Source organism: Alligator sinensis, unplaced genomic scaffold (assembly GCF_000455745.1).
Source record: "Alligator sinensis unplaced genomic scaffold, ASM45574v1 scaffold521_1, whole genome shotgun sequence".
NCBI classification, from domain to species: Eukaryota; Metazoa; Chordata; order Crocodylia; family Alligatoridae; genus Alligator; species Alligator sinensis.
In genome coordinates, this window is record NW_005842374.1 from 598,386 (window position 1) to 618,663 (window position 20,278).

General features: G+C 42.3%; 1 protein-coding gene across 1 annotated transcript in view; it reads left to right on the forward strand.

Moving 5' to 3' along the window:
* The window catches only part of TRPC5 (transient receptor potential cation channel subfamily C member 5), a 109,525-nt gene that overhangs the window by 40,233 nt on the left and 49,014 nt on the right, over positions 1–20,278 (forward strand). Inside the window, exons 3-4 of the mRNA XM_006029369.1 lie at positions 13,441–13,777; positions 19,059–19,198. Of these exons, the coding sequence (XP_006029431.1) occupies positions 13,441–13,777; positions 19,059–19,198 (477 nt within the window). The remainder of the gene's footprint in view (positions 1–13,440; positions 13,778–19,058; positions 19,199–20,278) is intronic.

Genomic DNA, 20,278 nt, shown 5'->3' on the forward strand with positions numbered 1-20,278 from the left:
TACTGGTGCTTCCTGGGTCTGGGGTGCCCCCCCCATGGCCGATTGCCAAGCCAGGAGGGTGCAGGAGGTGCAGGAGGTCCCCCACGCACTCAACAGTGCACGTGGAAATGGACTGGAAATACTTCTGGTCCACTTCCAGGTCCACCACTGAGCATGCAGGGGAGGCCCCCATGCTCCTATTGGACGCTCCATCTGCCCCACCATCACTGCATTCACAAGCCACGCCTGGTACCCCGAAGTATGTAGAAAAAACATTTAAAGCTGTGTCTATGACCGAATTGCTGATTCTCTGAATCAGCATCAAATCTTCAGATTCGGATTTGACCAAATCAAATTGGGACAGTGATTAGAATCAAGTCATCAAATCACTGTCCCCCAAATTGGGCCGAATCCGAATCGAATACAGCCCGCTTCGCACACCCCTACAGAATACCAATAACTCTGCAGTTGTTAATGAGGGCAAAGTGAAAAAAGAAATGTGCCACAACATATGAGGACTTTTTTTTTTTATTAGTGTGCCTGATGGCACCACTGTATGTTTGAAAAGGCTGATATTGCAATTCTACAACAAGCACCAACCTGACAGGGCTTCATGATTTTGTGTAGCAAATAGCAGTTACGGCCATGTGGTATTTCCGTCTTTTATCTCTGGCTGTTTTAGGAACAGTTTTATGAGTCTTGCCATTTTCCACTTGGATTTCCTCTGAGACTAATTGTTGCAGGGTGTTGGTTGTAGCTGTGTTGGTCTAACCACATAGGTGGGCAAGGTTCTGTGGGTAAATGTGATATCTTTTATTAGACCAACTAAATAGTTGGAAAAAAATTCTTTGCAAGCTTTCGGCCACAAACACCCTTCTTCAGACAATGGGAGACTCTGCTGATGTTACAAGTTCTCCAAGGTAGAAAAGAAGCTGAGGTAAACAAGAAGAAGTCTGTGAAGATACAAATGAGTGGAAATTTGGAAACCAATGGGGGAGAGGGGGACAAGGATACTCCTCTAGACACTCACCCAAAAAGGACACTCCTCCAGAGAGATAGATTGCACTTTTGAAAGAGCCACCTGGATACCATGTGAAGAATTGCTGCAGTGCAGAAAGAAAATCCCCACGAATTGCACATCATTAGTTATGACATACCACCCTTCCCTGGAACCTATATGGAAAAACCTCAAACAATTGCAACCCATACTAGAAGAAGACCCAATTCTTAAAGAGATCTTCCCAGAACCATCCATCCTAGTCTTTAAACAAGCACCAAACCTCGCTCAACTCATCACCAGAAGCAAACTTCCTATGACCCAAACCACACCAAATGGATCCAAACCATGCCAGGACAAGAAATGTAAAACCTGTCAACAAATCTCCACCAGTCCCACAGTAACTACAGCCCATAACAGAACCATTGCCATTCCTGGACCGTACACCTGCACCTCCAGAAATGTTATATAGCTCATCCAGTGCACCAAATGCCCTGATGGAAAATATGTAGGAGAAACCAAACAACAACTGTGTACCAGAATGAATGCACACTGAAAATCTATCAAAGAAAAAAATATCAAAGACAGGTAATTACCTGTGGGGGCACACTTCTCACAAGACAATCACTCCCTCTCCTATCTCTCACTTCTAATCCTCAAAGGGAACTTACAAAATACCTTCCAGAGATGAGCCTACGGACTTCACTTCCTAAATCTACTGGATACAAAAAATCATGGACTTAATATAGACATTGGATTTATGACACATGACAACCTGCCTGACATCTAACATACCAAGTAACCTGCCTGTTAGCTGACCACTTGTTTTCCTTCACACTTTTTCCTCCCCTCCACATCTTCCCTCCTATCTCTACCCTTTGTTTTTCAGACTTCCACTCATTTGCATCTTCACAGACTTCTTGTTTACTTTAGTTTCTTTTCTACCTTGGAGAACTCATAACATCAGCAGAGTCTCCCATTGCCTGAAGAAGGGTGTTTGTGCCCAAAAGCTTCCAAGGAATTTTCCCCCAACTATTTAGTTGGTCTAATAAGAGATACTACATCTTCCCAAAGAACCTTGCCTGTCTCTGATGCTGATAGAATTCATTACTCCTCATTCTCTTCCTTGCTATTTCCTCTCCCCTCCTCCCAACTTTTACTTTTCCAATAAAATTTATTTTCTTCTTGCTGTGAGAGTACTTTGCTTTGGTCTAGATGTGCTTTGTCTTGCTGTGAGCAGGGTGAGCACCACTGCAGAATTTTGGAGTACTGAACATGATTGGGTTGTATTTACTGCCTTGTTCTGATTACAAGTCTCCATTTTTTTCTTTCACTAGATCCATAAAAATCACACTCAGTTTATATGCAGGGTTGACCTATAATTGGGCCACTGACAGTGTTGACTTCTGTCCTTGTAGCATTTTTGTGCATGCAATAAAAATACCAAGTTATTGACCTATATACAGGGGGAAAATATTTTTCCTAAAACTGAGCCTGAAAATGTAAAGTTGACTTACATGCAGGGATGACTTTTAACTGGAACAATACAGTAGCATTTTACTGCATTCAACATTAGAATGATAAGATCCAACTGAGCGATAAGATCCAACTAGAAAATGGAGGCACATCCCTGTAGAAGCTCCATCCACAAAGTTATTTGTGCGAAATAGTACTACAGTATGGGTCAGATACTGCCTTTGGATGTCTGTCCATAGCTCTCGTAGATGGCCCCTGGCTTTTAACTGTGGTAGTTTTTCAAACACACTCTCGTTCTCTGAGGACTAGGCCAGGATTAGCTAATTTTTTTCAAGTTGGACCATAAACTCACCGTAAACCTACACAGTGGACACGTCTACATGTGCATTAATGCACATTAGCCTATTTTAATGCACGTTAAAGCAGCACAAAAACACATTCTCTTTAGCTTATGCGCATTAAAATAGGGTAATGCACATTTTTCTATACCTCACAATGGAGGTACTAGATTTAATGCACATTACGTAAAGTGCATCAATGAATGCGTGTTTAATGGGTGTTTTATGTTCTAAAAGAAGAAAAATGAACACTTTATTGTTACAAAGAGACCAGCTCCTCACTGAAATAATTCTGTTCACTATTTAAAGTGATGTAAACACTTTACATTAGGACTGGTGTGAATTGATTGTTCTGGACTAAGTATAGAGTTCAGGTAATAAGTAGATGGCCCTGGGTTTGCTTGTGACCATTCAGCAGTCCCCATTTATAGTTAGGGTTGGCTCTTGTAGATGGCACCACAAGAATTTATGAGAATCAATCTTTTGAAAGCAAAACTAACTTCTCTTATTATAAGATATGTAGTATAAAAGTAAAGCCCCCAGACACTGCAGTACCTCATCAGCTAAATAACTGTGTTTGGGACTGTTACTGCAGAATACAATGCTATTACAAAGAGCTGGATTTACCAAATTAGGAATGACATACAAGGGAATGAAGATTAATTTTCTGGATTGTATTAGATTTTGCTATTAGTGACCAATCACACCGAAAGTGCTAAAACTTACAGCAGAACTTGGCCCCTTTTATTAATATTAGGTACAGCATATACAGATTATTGCTTATTCCTCTATGAAGCATGTTCAAAATTAACTTGCACAGCAAGAGTCGGAGAGATTCTGAGCAGGGCATTGGCAGGCCTGATAGTGATCTGAATAAACTCTGAGCAATATTCTGCTCATACATTATGATGTCTTTAGAGCTATTTCAATTGCTCCCTTAGGTATTTGTCTCTTAATTCATCTGTGACCTAATCCTAAATGACTTCTGATTGTGAAAGATTAGGAACCTCTTTGCTGTTATTGGGAAAAGAGAGAATTTGTGTATTTGCTGTTTGCATTGATGACAGAGCAGATTTCTGTGTAGCAAGGAGCAGAATATACATGATTAAAAGTGAGCAAAAATCCATCCAGCGGCTGCTGTACTCTTTAAAAGTTTCTCTTTGGCAAAGGAAGAGGTGACCATGAATGTGATGAATGAAGGGAATAAAATTCTGTAATAGCTCATTGGAGCTGTAGGCCAAATGATATAAAAATTGGGGCTAGGAGGACTCAGACCAGAAAGTTAAAAACAAGACATTGTGCTGATGGAGTTTCTACCATCAAAGTCCTTTCCAAGTGGTAAATAAGCTTCGGGCTTCCCCTATGGGGTAAGGGAATATTTTTACCCCTGGTTTTAATATAGGAAAACTGAGACCCAGAGAGATGATGAGACTTGCTCAAAATTCAGAGGTGGAACTGGAAATATTGGTGGTCTGGGTGAGGAGGGGAGGGGGGTGAGTGGAGGATGCTGAGTGCTTGAGCGTCTTACCTTCCCACACATGGGCTGCTGCAGAGGCACAGGCTTCGCACACCCAGGCTGCTGCTGCCATGGCACAGACTCCCTGGGGACCGCCATTCTCTCACACCCTCTGAATTGGTGCCCAAGATGGTGCCCTGCTCTCCCACTCCTAATTATGTTGCTGTCACAACTGCACAGTGGTTTTGTCTACATGAGGGAATTTCCCCCAAGTGTATTGCACTGTGTCCCACAAATTGAGCTCCAGTCTTCTGTAGCAGATGAGGACAGATGATACCAAATGGATGGATAGAGGAAGATTTGTAGTGCCACCCTCCCACACCCCCCACTACAGCAAGGTTGTGGACAAATTGGAGAGGGTCTAGCAGAGGGCAACAAAAATGGTTTAGGGGCTGAGGGACATGACTTATGAAGAAAGACAGAGGGAACTGGGCTTATTTAATCTAAAGAAGAGGAGACTGAGAGGGGATTTAATGGCAGCCTTCAACTACCTGAAGTGGGGTTCGAAAGAGGATGGAGCTGGGCCGTTCTCAGTGGTGACAGATAACAGAACAAGGAGCAATGGGCTCAAGTTGCAACAAGAGAAGTTTAGGTTAGATATTTAGAAAAAAATTCTCACCAGGAGGGTGGGAAAACACTGGAACAGGTTACCCAGAGAGGGAGTTGAAGCTCCATCTTTGGAGGGTTTTAAGACCTGGCTAGACAAAGCTTTGGCTGGGGTGATCTAGTTGGGGATGTTCCTGCTTTGAGCAGGGGGGTGGATTAGATGACCACCTGAGATCCCTTCCAGCCCTAATTTTCTATGATTCTATGAAGATCTTTTACTGAGCTTCTGTTCACCAGAATGCACCCCCACATTTTTTTTTCCACTGGGGAAGCAATTCAAGCCAATGTTATACCAGCACCGAATGCAAACTTAATAGCATTATATGCTTACATTCATGCATAATAAGAATGCACTGCAAACAGCGTTTTTCATGAATATCCCTTTTCACTAACGCAGGTGTCAGAGGATTCTCTCTCATGTCTTTAGGATATAACAGAGCTGTCATACTTGCCAGCTGTCCTGAAAAATGAAGAAGGGACTGGACAGTCCATTAGTACCGAATCCCCAGACAAGAATACTTGATATCCTGTCTGTTATTTATTGAAGAGGTCTACTAGCTGTGCATCATAATCTCACCATTATAAAAAAAACAAATGCCTGGAATGATGAACCAGTCAGTCATTAATTCTGAAACCATACACAAAATTGGAGAAATTTTCATTGTTCTAATATTTGTATTTTTACAGTGAAAAGCTTCAGCCAATATCAGAACTTGTCACATACAGCATGGCCATACCAAATGATACTGAATGGGATATTGACTCGTACTAATTCTATGCGTGGCAAATGCAGAAGGATTATAGAGTAGAATGGAATTGTGTATATGATTGAGATTACAGGGGAAAGGAAAAACTGGGTCTGGTGAATAGGGTAACGGACTTGGGTCCAGGGAAGGTGAGTTTCATACTGGCACTGACATGTTGTGTAAAGATTTGTAATGGCTTTTGTAATGTTGGACAGGTCATCTTATCTCATTGGATCTGAATTTTGTCCATTTGTAAACTGGAAATAATAAATGGTTCCCTAACTTTATAAAGTACTTTGAAGTCTATGGGTGAAAGCACCTAAGTGATAAGTATTATTACTTAGCTTCAGACAACTCCATATTTAAATGACTACTAGAGCTCAGCTGTTTTATTATTTAGTCATGTATATATACATGTATGTCTGATTATTTATTTTACTCTCCAACTCCACAACAAGATTTACTGGAATAATTGTTTCACTGATCAGCTGGGTAATAAAGGCCATTAACCATTACTATTCACTAACAGTGAGAAGCAACATTATTCCATTATTAGTTGAACTTCTGCAGTGCTCTCACTCTGTGGTGTTAATCACTAGAACAAAGATGGCTGCTGCTGTTTCTCCCTCTTCCCCATAATCTTTTCTAAACTGATTGAACAATATTCATTAAAACAGTTTTCTGTTAGAAAATAGCATTTTGACAAAATCAGTGTGATTTTTAATTTTTGAAAAATATTTGCAATCTCATTTCAAAACCAATTTTTTACTTAGAACTACATTTTATTTTGGCTTTAATTTTCTATATTATTATGTTATTTCATGACCTCATTAGTAGTATTGAACAATGCCACGTTGCATATCATGTCATCCTATGGCATGGCGTAGTATGATGTCAAAATGTTATTTGATCTAATTTTAAAATCATAAAAGGTGTTGCTATTTGGTACTGATCGAAATACCTTTATCTCCTAGATCAGTGTGTCTCCTATTTGTGTTGTCATGAAGCAGTGTGATACCTGGAACAAGAAAGTAAGGTAAATATTCACTGTATTAATTAGAGGAATAGCTGTTTTCAATATCCTAGAAAAGAGTTAGGGACAACACAAGGATATTGAAAGCAACTCTTTCTCCGTTAGTACACTGAGTGCTTATCTTACTTTCTTATTCCAATCTGGAATGGAAAAAAATACCATTTTAGAATGCTAACATTTCCTGCTAAATGGAAATTCATATTCCAACCAGCTGTAAACCTAACTCTGCTTGAAACTTAAAGCTACAGCAATACTATTTCAGCATTAGCGCTCTGAAGTCTTTCAGAGCTCACTGGGCTAGCACAGTTTAGGCAGGCCAGTTTCTATAGCCATTTGGTCCCCTTTTGATGCTACCCCCAAGCTGCTGGCCTCAGACAGTGCAAGCAGCATTTGTTCCACCCCCTGACCCTGAAAGGATGAACTTGTGTTCTGTTTGCTCCCACTTAGAGAAACCCCTGTAAGTTAGTTTGAATCCACCTTGGGCTTTTTGAATGTCTGCACCTGGCCAGGAAAGAGTTTGTTTAACTCAACAGAGGGTCAGCCTAGGTATTAGCAGAGGACTTTAAATGATTTCTGCCATTTGGGGACAAGTTTTTGTTGGTGCTAAATTCCCTTCAGAGCATGTTTAGTGAGGCTAGGGATGGGCTGGATTGGAACATTTAATGTCTTTTTGTTGCCACTCCTTTCTTGCTAAGCTGATCTTGAAAGGCTCCCTTGCATGTTATATGACTTTTCTTTCCTTTGAAGAACTAACATCAGATACACGGAAAAGCAGAGTAGATTTTTAAAATGAGCTATTAGGCTAAAGGGAGGCATTCTGAGATGCCTGCAAGTTGCTCAGCAACCAAAACATCACAAAATCTTTTGATTTCTCTAGTGGCTCTGAGTTTGACTCAGAAAATATAAACTCATTCTCCTTTCCTGCTTTCTGTTATCCAGAATAAAGAGAGGTAATATTTTTATAAAAGCATCACTGAAGAGCTCTTTTACTAGTCATGGCATGTAAATGAATGCAAAAACATCTGGTCAAAATTATTGTTTAAACTCTAGAATATAAAAAAAATATGGCAAGGTACCTCCCAGTTCTTCTATTATGCACACTTTGAAGCACAGCTTAAGTAGTTTAGACTTGTCTGAAATCACAAAATGGAAAAGTGTCAGATTTCTGTTGAATTATTCTTTTCTTCTTTATAATCCTGAATCTAGTGTTTATCCGGTCATGAGAAATAGCTCTATTTTCTTTTGATCATCCCTGTTGTCCAGTGAGTGATGTACGTGCTAAAGTCAACTCAAAGTCAAAATCACTTTCTCTGATTTTGCTTTGTGGTATCCTCTTCTGTCAACCTGCGTCTTATAAATTATTTTATTCGTGCTTATTATGGTAATGCTTGAGTGTGTCCACACATGCATATGAATAAACTCTGGAGCTTATTTCTCCAGAGTTTTTTGCTCTGCTGTTTGAGCACATGCTGTTTGAAGGTGCGCCTGGGAGCAATTAACTCGAGAGCAATCAGCTCTGGAATTTATTTATGCATAGCATGTGGAGCCTGGTTGGAGCAACCCCAGCTGACAGGGAGGTCAGCCTGCCAGCCTGGGGCTGCTCCCCTGGCTCCACATACTGTGCGGGGGCTGGCTGGGGCACGAGGGTGCTTCGGCATGGGGCTAATTGACTGGCAACCCCCAGCGAGCAGGGCAGCATCTACATGTGTGCTGCTGCTCATGAAAAAACTCTGCAGCAGGGTAGCACTTGTATTTACACTTGAGTTGATTAGTTTCCTGTGCCTTACTAGGGGTGCATGTGTAGATGCTGCAAGGTTTACTGCGGAGCTAAACAGTGAGCTCCACAGTAAACATCTCATGTAGATGTGCCTCTTGAGTAGCAAATATATGCCTCACTTCATAATGCGCCATACTCCTATGGGGGCTTTTATTAATGCTTAGTTTGGTCAATGCATCCCTTTCCATTATCTGATCCTACAGTTCAGCCATCTCTCACATGGGCAATCTGTTTCAGAGCCTAAGACATGTGCACAAAACCTACATAAATACATACAAATATTATGGGCATTAAGTCCTTCCAAAAAAGATTCTGTCTGATTTTTAGTACATGTTCATTTGCTTTCTGTAATTCATTATTGTCTGACTACTTCTCTCCATGTGGGGTTTCAAAGTGAACAGCATCATAAAAGCTACAAAAGAGGAGGAATGGATTATTTTGCAGTTGTAAGTTGGGTTGTTTCTTATTTCATATTTCGTTTTTATCCCTAAACAGTAAATAACAATTTATGTTTCCCAAGTCATGTCCCCAAGTATTTTGTGAGCTCTTGACAAAAGATTTCCCAGTAGCACTTTTTACCACTGCTGGCTTTTGGTTGCTAGCAGCTCTCTGGGTTTATTATTAAAAGGGTCAGACAAGCAATCAACTTTCACAAACTCATAGTAATTCTTACTGCGCTCAGGAGACCTTGATTTTCATTGTGGTTCTGCCACTGACACGGTATGTTGAACATCTCTTTTTTCTTCTCATGTGACCTTGGTTTGCTCATCTCCAAAATGGGACTGATCGTGCTTTATCTTTATAGAGTGCTTTGAGGCCCACAGATAAAAAATACTCTTTAAGAGCCAAGTGTTACTATGTAGGTTTGGTGGTAAGGGATAGCTAAAAACATGGGTGGGTGTTTATTATGACAATTATTTTGTTGGGTCATTTCTGAACTCCTGTGCAGAGCAATTGTAGAACCTATGAAAAGTTCTGGGTACAAAATACCAAGTTCCTAGAATACAAATTTCCTCTGTCTCTGTGACCTGATGAAGAACGTCTTGTTTAACTCTACCCCAACTATGCAGTCGGTTCAATAAAAGATATCACCCTAAAAAATCCTTGCCTCTGTCTCAGAAAGGCACATGTAACTTAAAGGCATATGTCACTTGGAAATGAATACCACTGCTAAATACTGAGGTCTGTTAGTACTATGTATGCTGGTCATTGTGTCTAGACAGGGGCTTCTGCCAGCACAGCTGTGTGTTAGAGATCACTTCTCTTCCCACCCTGACTAACATAGCTATGTTGGCAGAAATCTGCAGTATAGACACAGCCCAAATCTCACTCCCTCAAAACACTTAGAAGTTTTTTGCCCACACAGCCACGTCAGTTAGGAGTGTGAAAAAAATCAGACCCCAAAACACAATAGTTATTCAGGCAAAAACTCTAATGGAGCTGCAGATGTCTCAGAAAATGTCCTTTCTTCAGGATGGCTTATTCCTCTTTGGGAAACTGCTCTGTCCTCACTGGAAAGAAGGTTGCCAGTTTAGTTCAAACTTTAAAAGACCTTTTAAATGCAGATAAATCCTACATGTAATCCATAAGAATACTGTAGCTACCACAATGAGTTTGCTTTCTCATCAATCTCTTATACAATCTCTTACACTTAAAACATTATTGGCTTATCTCTTTTGGGTAGAGGTATGATAAAAAACTATGCTGTTCAAAGCTCTGCTACAGGTGTGCTTGTGTCAGTGCAGCGTTTTGGTACAGCTACATCCACACTAGAGGATTTTCTTGGTCTAACCACACCAGGATGCTTTCTGACAGCAAAACCCTGCTGGTATATACCAGTAAAATGACATGCTTTGAACTCATGTCAAGGCTTTTCCTCATTAAGTTGAATGTAAAACTGGTAAAGCATTGTGAAAAATCCCAGCTCTGCAGGAGTGAGAGTATTTTATATAGACTGTAGTTTAGGGATTACTTCTTTCTAGTTGGTGAGAAAATCATGAAGACAAAAAAAAAAATCAGAAGCTATGCTTCAGTCTGCAGTGAGCTACACTTGGGGTTGGGAACAGAGCCCTTAAAAGACAGTTCTGACCTGAAAAGGTCTGAAATCGTTTGAGCGCAGCAAGGTTTCCTAAGTATAACGGAAGGCAGCAGAACCTTTATTATCGGTCCTGATTCAGGAGCCAGAAAGAACTTGGTTTGACTTTGAACACCAAAGGTTGCTTTAACCCTGCCATCTTTGTGCTTATGACCGGCGCATCTCTGGCCTGAAGCCATTGAGCAATAAATAAATGTAGTGTCTCATGGTGCCATTTTTGTTTTATTTTTCCAGACTTTTAAAGTGTAATTTTTGCTTTGTGATCTGAAGTCTCTCTTCATCTCAGATATTTTCCCCAACTTAGTGGCAGATAGCACTTGCAAATCTCCCATCCTGCAGAAAGCTGATATTGCCTTGCTGAACCTTACCCAGCCATGTGTTCAGCCCTTAGAATCACAGAATCATAAAAAATTAGGGTTGGAAGGGACCTCAGGAGATCATCTAGTCCAACCCCCTGCTCAAAGCAGGACCATCCCCAACTATATTATCCCAGCCAAGGCTTTGTCTAGCTAGGTGTTAAAAGCTTCCAAGAATGGAGTTTCCACAGCGTCCCGAGGCACTTTTTCATGTACCTGCCTCATTACACAAAAGCAATGACTGAATGCTGAAAGAAAATCAACACAGGTTCATTGCAGGTAGATCCTGCCTGACTAACCTTGTTTCTTTTTATGATCAGATTACAAAATGCTTAGACGCAGAAGTCGAGGTAGATGTCATCTACCTAGACTTTACGAAGGCCTTCGATATGGTATCGCATTCTATTTTTGTAAATAAATGGGCAGGCTGTGACGTAGACAATTACACAGTCAGGTGGGTGGCAAATTGGCTTAGGGGTCGCACCCAGAGAGTGGTGCTGGATGGGTTGATATTGACCTGGAAAGATGTGAGCGGTGGAGTCCTGCAAGGCTTGGTCCTTGGACCGGTGCTATTCAGTGTCTTGGATATCAGTAACTTGGACGAGGGCGTGGAGAGCACCCTGTCCAAGTTTGCAGATGATTCCCAAATTATGGGGCAAAGTTAACACACCAGAGGATAGGGAACAGATCTAGGTGGATCTGGCCAGGTTGGAAAAATGGGCAGAACAGAATAGGATGCAGTTCAATAAAGACAAGTGCAAAGTGCTGCACCTGGGCAAAAAGAACCACCAACACACTTACAGGCTGGGGGACGACCTTCTCAGCCACACAGCAGTGGAAAGTGATCTTGGAGTCATAGTTGACTCCAAGATGAACATGAGTCGTCAATGTGACAAAGTCATCAACAAGGCTAGCCTCACTTTATCACACATTAGTAGATGCATGATGGACAGGTCCAGGGAGGTGATGCTTCCCCTCTATGCGGCATTGGTCAGGCCACAGTTGGAGTACTGCATCCAGTTTTGGGTGCCGCACTTCAAGAGGGATATGGAGAATCTTGAGAGGCTTCAGAGGAGGGCCACTTGTATGGTTGAGGGCCTGCAGGCAAGACCCTACGAGGAGAGACTTAGGGACCTAAAACTCCTCAGCCTTTGCAAGAGAAGGCTGAGAGGTGATGTTGTGGCTGCCTATAAGTTCATCAGGGAAGGGCAGTAGGGAATAGGAGATGCTCTATTTACTGATGCAGCCCCAGGAGCAACTAGGAATAATGGCCACAGATTGACAGAGAGCAGATTTAGGTTGGACATCAGGAAAAACTTCTTCACGGTAAGGGTTGCCAAAATCTGGAACGGGCTTCCAAGCGAGGTGGTGCTCTCCCCTGCCATGGGGGTCTTCAAGAGGGGACTGGACAAGCACCTAGCTGGGGTCATCTGACCCCAGCGCTCTTTCCTGCCCAGGGCACGGGGTCAGACTTGATGACCTACTGAGGTCCCTTCTGACCCTAACATCTATGAATCTATGAATGACACAACCCCCCATGCTCTTGCAGGCTTGCAGACCCAGAGCCTAGCTACCCCTTGGCCCCTTCCTGCTTGGCCTTCAAAACATTTTTTAGATGCTGTTTAGAGCCTGCTGAGGCTGCCAAAGAGCTGAATCCAGCCTTTTGTGAAGGAAAAGCCTAGGAATCCAAGTGACTCAGGGGAACTCTTAGTTGTATAACTGTAGCAGTAGGGCTTCCAAAGGGCAAATGACCGCTCTGCTGAAGGACACTCCAAATAGAAGAGGCATCTCAGAGCACAGCTGCTCCTGAAACCAAGGGAGGCAGGGAAGTTGTCCCCCACACTCTTATGTACTGATAGCCCATGGCTTTGTCCTGAGAAGCACCTTGGCCTGGAGTGGAGCTGTGACACCACAAGGCATCCTATGTAGGATGTGTTGTTACTTTAACTCTCTGCCAAATCTTAACCCTGACATGGGAATGTGACTGTGTCTAGCCCTTTATTGGGCTGTTCAACTGAGAAAAGCTCTATATCCTATATACTTGCAGAGCTGTGCAAGAGTTAGGGTGCAGTTTACCCACATTTGCTAGATTGCATTAAAGACAGGTGAAGGCACATTCATTTTGTGCTTGCCCCTGATTGGAAGGATGATTAATGGCCAGCTTGGGGGAGAAAGACAGCTTTGGGGTTGTCAGTAGCTTGGCAGTCCAGAGATCTGAACTTAGTACTAACTCCGCTACAGGCTTACAGCTGTGTTTGGGATGAAAGTGCACGAGTCTTGTTCTTTCCTAACAGGATTTTCCCTTTGAGCAAAAAAATACTGGTCCATCCCTATAAAAGGCTTTCTCCTAGACTGCCAAAGTACTCACTAAGTACCTAGTAGGAAGAGTGTGGTCATAGCATGCTGGGAAGACCAGCAGCTCTCTCAGGAGGAGGAAGATTTCCTCTGTGCATGTGGAGAGGGAGCACTGCTTTTGGAGCCTCGTTCTTCTAATCCATTCCTTTTTCTTTTGTCTTTCCAGTTTGTTGCTCAGCCAAACTGCCAGCAGTTGCTAGCTACGCTGTGGTATGACGGCTTTCCAGGATGGAGGCGGAAACACTGGGCAGTGAAACTCTTGACCTGCATCACCATTGGACTGCTATTTCCAGTGCTATCTGTGGTGTATTTGATTGCACCTAAGAGCAGGCTGGGACTGTTCATTAAAAAGCCATTTATAAAGTTCATCTGCCACACCGGTTCTTACTTAACCTTCCTCTTCATGCTCCTGCTGGCATCGCAGCATATCGTCAGGACAGATCTCCATGTGCAGGGACCACCGCCCACCATCGTTGAGTGGATGATCCTACCGTGGGTTCTAGGTAAATGGGCGGAAATGCAAATGCGCCTTGGCCTCCTTGGGCAAACTCATGCCAATGACACCTGCACGTAGATTAATTGCTAATCTCAATGTCATCAGTATGTAAATAGGTTTGGCAGCCAAATTCAGAAACTTCATTAACAGCTTGTGTCCCCCAGGAGCGACCTATCTGATTGGACTAGGCCTGTTTTGTTATCTTTATTGCATCAATAAGCTAAGCTGTCCCTTTTGACACTACCCTGAATATACTGCAGTAACTCAGGGCTGGATTTGAGAATCATTCTCCTGCTTAGTTTTGCTAAGAGGCTAAACAGTGGATTTAGATAGGATGGTTTGGACAAAGGTGATCCTGCCTCAGGCAAGGGGTTGGACTAGATGGCCTTGGAGGTCCCTTCCAGTCCCACTTCTCTCTGATTCTATGATTTCTTCTCTGCTACCCAGTTGCTGAGAGTGAGGAAGGGGCATAGTAAGTTGTACCTGGGTTGTACCTGCAACAAACTGAGTCATATACAATGTGGGTTCAGCTGTGCTGACTGGTGCATGGGTAGAAGCAGAACCAAGAGTCTGCTTTCTCCCTGCCCATATGTGCCCAAGGGTAGTACACAGGTATAATGCCCACATAAACCTGCACGCCCAGACTCAACTTCTGAGTAGTCTGCGGAGTAGCACAGAGGGAGAAGTTGTACTTCTTCTGCCCTATGCCATAGTGCTGCCATAGTCTGCAGCACCATCTAGCTCTCTCCAAGCCTCCAGGAGAGGGGGAGAGATCCAATTACTAAAATGCCAAAGTAGAAGCTGCCTACTCCAACTTGATTTGGGCAATCATAATTGTGGAGGAAAAACAAGCATCAGTATCTCAGGTTCCATGCTTCATAAAAGTAAGGATGAGGTGGGAGGATGGGATGGGAACAGATTTAAAGAGCCATCGTATGTGTAAGAGCAAAGCAGCACATCTTGATCCATTTTGATGAGTCAGACACAATTCCCCTTTCACGTGGAGCTTCCTTGAGCTCAGATGCAAAGTGTGGCAAACAGAACCTCGTGGACTTGCATAGAAAACAGAAGCTTTTCCTCTCATTAGGTGCGTGTCTGCCTTCTTGTATCAGATCTTGCTCTTGCAATAGAACAACCGAAGCCGCAGCATCCTGGACTGGTGGCTCACTTGCAAGATCCTTTAACAAACTTCTGCCTTTGGTGAGGAAAACTGGGTCTCAGACTGAGAAGCCTACCTGCTGAGGATGCGAGGTGGGCACACCCCATGGCTAGCCCTTGCATTCCTATAAGAAATGCTTTCCCCGATTGAGAGACTTGTAAGGTCAATCGCTTGCGAGGTAGTTGTCCTTCCATGCTTCCCCAAAATGCTGATGATGTGGCTGCATGACATCACAAGGCTATTTAGCAGCGTATGCTGCTTTGTTCTGTATTGTCATTTAACTGGAACAGAGCAGGGGCCTCAACGAGGTTTGGTCCATAAAACAAAAATCTTTATAAAGCTTTTGGGCTGGGGGGAAGAGATGTGGGAGACCCAGGTTCAAGTCACTGTTCTATCGGGGTCAGAGCAGGGCTTTTCATCCTCGTTCATGCCCAGTTAGCTAGAGCTAGAACTGGAACCTGACTCGACAGCACCCCAGGCCAGTAAGTCTACCTGCCCATCTATGAAATCTCTCTTTGAAAACCTTCTGCATCAAACTCGTGAACATGGCCAGGCCCTGCAGAACTTTTCAGCTGTGATGAAAGAGCTCGTATCAACCAAATTTCACTCAGCAGACAATTTTCCAACCTGGTCTGCCACTAACTGCTCCGTGCCTGACTTCCTCAGGCATAAATACAATAAAGCTTTTGTAGCTCACAGGAGTGCTGTGAAAGGAAATTAATTAAGATCAGATTCAGCCTCTCTCTCTGGCTCCTTTGACTGTACTGATCAAATTTGCCTTAACATGGAGGCTGGGAGTTGTCCTGACACAGTGGGAATCCCTGGGGGGGTTTCCAAGTGGCTTCGGACCAGTTGGAGGATTGGTGAATGCATTTTGCACTGCCAGCCTTCTTTAGAGGAATAAACCTTCTGTATCGATAATCCCGCTCTGCCAGCATGTTGTTTCACTCCAGATGTTCTTCCTAGTCCCCAAATCTGCAACTGTTTAGGAAAACTCCTGGAAGAGGAAGGTGAATAACCAAATAATAGCAAGTATCTATTCAAAAGCCCTTTCTCAAGCTTGCATACTCAAATAGGCATTTTTTCCCTAAGACCAGAACCAGTTGGATAATGCCAAATACGTCCAAATACTGACAAAAATTTGGTAGCTAATTTTTCAATATTGTGACAAAAATGTTGGTTTTATGTGTACCCACCTGATGAGGACCTTTTCTACCAAATCAAAATGTGAATGAAAAGATATGAGAGAGGCATTACTCAAAACATTCATAAAAAAAACCTATTTGCCATTGGGACCAGCTCTTTCCTAGACAGGGCAGACCTTAGGCAGAAGGCAAGGGTAGGGTGGCACCTTGTAGACAAACTTGTTTAGAGAGACATGAGCTTTCATAGGCCACAGCCAAGTTCATCAGATGCTATGAAAGGAGACATTGTTCTTAAGCATGCCCCAGCTGTCTTCATCCCTACCCCAGCTCTCACATAGCTTCTAAAAGGGACCTCAAGCCTGATTATCTGTAGTCTGCAAACAATAGCCATGTGCAATTGAGTGTATGCCTATGTTCAGACCCCAGAGTAAGCAGCTTCTTCCTAATGTTTTCCCACTGAAAACTTCATGTTTAAATTCTTTGGGGTTATATGGATATTTCAGGAAAAGAAAGATCTTCAAACGAGCTGATGATGCATTTTGTCAGGATGAATGTACGATTTGGGCGTTCTGTCACAATTCTATCCCCTCCTTTTTCAGGTTTTATTGTGTCAGGTGAACAGAGATATTGTGGGTTTATTTGGTAAACAGGAATTAAAACAGTATTTCCTCTGATCTATGGCATATATGTATGCAATCTCTTCCACAATAAAAATGGGAGAGAGAGAGAGAGAGAGAGAGAGAAAGAACAGGCACGTACAGCACAGACAGCATTGCAGTAACTATAGTAACAATGCTAACAATGATTACTCACTATAAATACAACATATGGGTTCTTTAGAAAAAGCCATTCCATTGATTTTTTTTGTGCATGCAAAGATTTGAAAGCAGCTGCAATAAAATTACCTTATTGGCTATGGCATGGTGCTGACCTGACCGCTGACCTATCAGTTGTAAGTTAATGAGCTGAGACTGATATCCTTATGTCTAAAGAAGTTATCTTTTGTGTTACCTGTTCTTCATGTTGAACTTTTAGGGCCTACAAACTAGACTCAATTGTTAACCCACTTTGGAAAACCACACCATAACTCGCTTGTCATGGGTTTCTTATGCATCAAGAAGCTAAGAAACCCATGACAACAGAGTTATGGTGTGGTTTTCCAAAGTAGGTTTTAGACACACACACACGCACCTCTCTTTCTTTCTTTTCCCTAAGGTTCAAGTTCAATGATAAAGTTAAGTACAATGTTCTAAATGCAACAATACAAAAATATCTGGGGACTAGCAAGTAAAATCTTCCCTAGGACTAAGTCTGCCTACACATGATCGGAGGTGTGGAGGCAAGGAGGGCATTATAATTAGAGTAGTTCCCAGCCAGCCACTCTAAAACAGTTCACTGTCACAAGTAGTAAGCGCCTCCCCCACATTTCAAAATGGGTGCAAGGCCACTTTAATTAAAGCTCATTCAATGAAGTTTAGTTAAAGAGCTCCCACAGCCATTTTGAAGTGCGGGGGGTCGAGGGAGGCTTAATACACATGACGGTGAGGCAACCCTGGAGCGTTCTAACTGGAATATGGAGCAGACTCGATTAACTGAGTCTGCTCCGATGCATTCCAGTTAGAGCACAAATGAGCACATCTATAGGCAGCCTAAGTGATTAGGAGACAACATCCCAATTTCAAAAGTTACTTCAGCACAAAGGAACCTAAGTCTCACTGACTAACCATGGGACATTGATGCCTAAGCAACTCAGTGACTTTTAAAAATGAAGTATAAGCCCCTAAGTCACTCAGGAACTTCTGAAAATGCCATCCCCAGTGGCTTAAAGGCTTGGAAATGGGATTTAAAGTCTTTCTTCACTACTATAAGCAAATTTAACCCACCTTAAACTGAGAACCTATTGAGAGTAATTATCACCTGAAGGCTGTATGCTGGCATTTATTAAAGGAGTCAATGGTATCAGTCCCATTCCTATTGAATAACTGTCCACATGAAAAAAGTCAGCACTGCTGTCGGCATGAAGTGGAACTTGTGGAGCAAGAGGCATTAGATTGAGGGCTAGATGGTGATACCATTATTCAAGCTGACTGGTAGTTTGCTTCACAAATCATCACAATGAGCTTACTGATGGAGCAAGATGCTGGTTAATGAGAGCACAGAGAACAAGCTGTCCTCTTTCCTTACTGGATGTGATATTTCCAAAGCAGACCTAAGGCTCACTAAGAGATGGAAGCTTGTGTTACTGTTACCTGCATTGAGGATAAATGCAAGGCAAACTGTCTTCAGGGCTGCCAAACTGATACCCTTAAAGAGCCCTGAATTCCTCCTTGATCCTAAAGTGATAGACAGTCAGAGAAATAGAATCACACAAATAATTCGTTTAAATATGTAAAAATTTCATCTGGGACAGCCCACCAAGTTTCTAAAGGGGAACTTTGATTTTAAGATGGTTAAAATTAATGGGCAGGCAAGGTTCTTTGAGTAGATGTGATATCTTTTATTAGACCAATTGAGTAGTTGGTCTAAAGTTCTTAGCATGCTTTTGCGTGCAATCGCCCTTCTTCAGGCATAGGGAGTCTCTGCTGTGAACAGAGAGACTCCCGATGCCTGAAAAAGGGTGATTGTGCCCGAAAGTGTGCTAAGAACTTTTTTCCAACCACTCAGTTGGCCTGCCTATGTCCTTAGACCAGCACGGTAACAACCAAAAACCCAGCAGCATGTTAAACTTAAAATTTAGTTCATGCAATGTCCTTATGCTCTGTACCTGAAGCACTCAACAGGAGTGCTTATGTCTGCATCATTTCTCTTCTGACTGCATTTTCTAGTATGTAAAATACATTATTACATTTTGTAGAAGTGGAAAAGGATGAGGCATTTTTTCCAAGCTGTTAATTTATAATTGCCTCTCATTACATTGGATCTTCTCTGCCTTACTGGCCTAGTAATGTTCCTTCGTGCAAATCAATCTCTCTTTCTTTCTACAGGTTTTATTTGGGGAGAAATCAAGGAGATGTGGGATGGTGGATTCAACGAGTACATACATGACTGGTGGAATCTGATGGATTTTGCAATGAACTCACTCTACCTTGCAACTATCTCCCTTAAAATTGTTGCCTATGTCAAGGTACAGTAACTTGGAACGTGTATGTGAAACCTACCATGCACAAGAAATGACCTGCGAACACTAAAAATTCCAGATGAAAGAGAACAGATACCCACATTGCAAGTGGTAGCAGTTGGCATCCTGATTTTCAACCTCTGTAAAAAAGCCAGTGATTGAACTGGCTGGGAGAAGGAGCCCCTTTTTCTTTCCGAGGGATTCTTCTGCCAATTAGGGTTAAGGGACACTGGGTGGGTGTTGTGTGGGAAGTGCTAAGCCCATGCTCACATTCTATTTTTCTTTAGGTAAAGAGTCAATCAAAAGTTTCTAGACTATCACTGGACAAAATGTAACAGTGCTAAAATCCAATTAAAATCCAAAGTTTAAGATGAAGAAAAATTACAGGGTAAGGAGATCAAAAAATTAGAATTTTAGATTGTAAGTGAGGAAAATGAGAAACCAGACAATTGGGGCTTTGAAACTATCCTGTTGCTTCCTTGGCATGGTGCTCCATTAAGTGGGACAGTGCATATCAGACTTCATCCTGAAAAGCACTTTTCCCATTTCTGGACACTTGATGTTCTAAGTTAATGTACACTCAGGCGCAAAGCCAAAGGATTGCTTGAAATACTCAATCTCCTACACATATGCACATGCACACAAAGACATACAATATTCAAAAGGCATTCTTGCAAGCCCACTACACAATCACGCCTCCTAATTTCAGTGGGAGTTGTGTGCTTAGAAATCTTCTAGGATCAGGCTCCCAGTTTTTTTCCTACTCTGTCTCTTGTCCACAGAGTCTCTGGGGCTGGATTCTCCTCTCATTTTGGCATGAATCAGGAATAACTTCATTTTGGTAGGTGATTTAAATCAAGTGTAAATTCAGAACTTCCTGGCCTATAGCCCTGCTTAAACATTGAGACAGTCCTTCCCCATTTCTTCCTTAGGATTCTGCTTCTACACACATGAAATTATAGTCCAACTTTAGCTACTGATGTTTCAGCAAAGGGCCTGAACCTAATTCTCGAAAATACTTGGGTCTTCACCTGGATCTATGCTTTGTGGCCCAAAATGACAGAACAGATTCCCTGAATCCCTGTC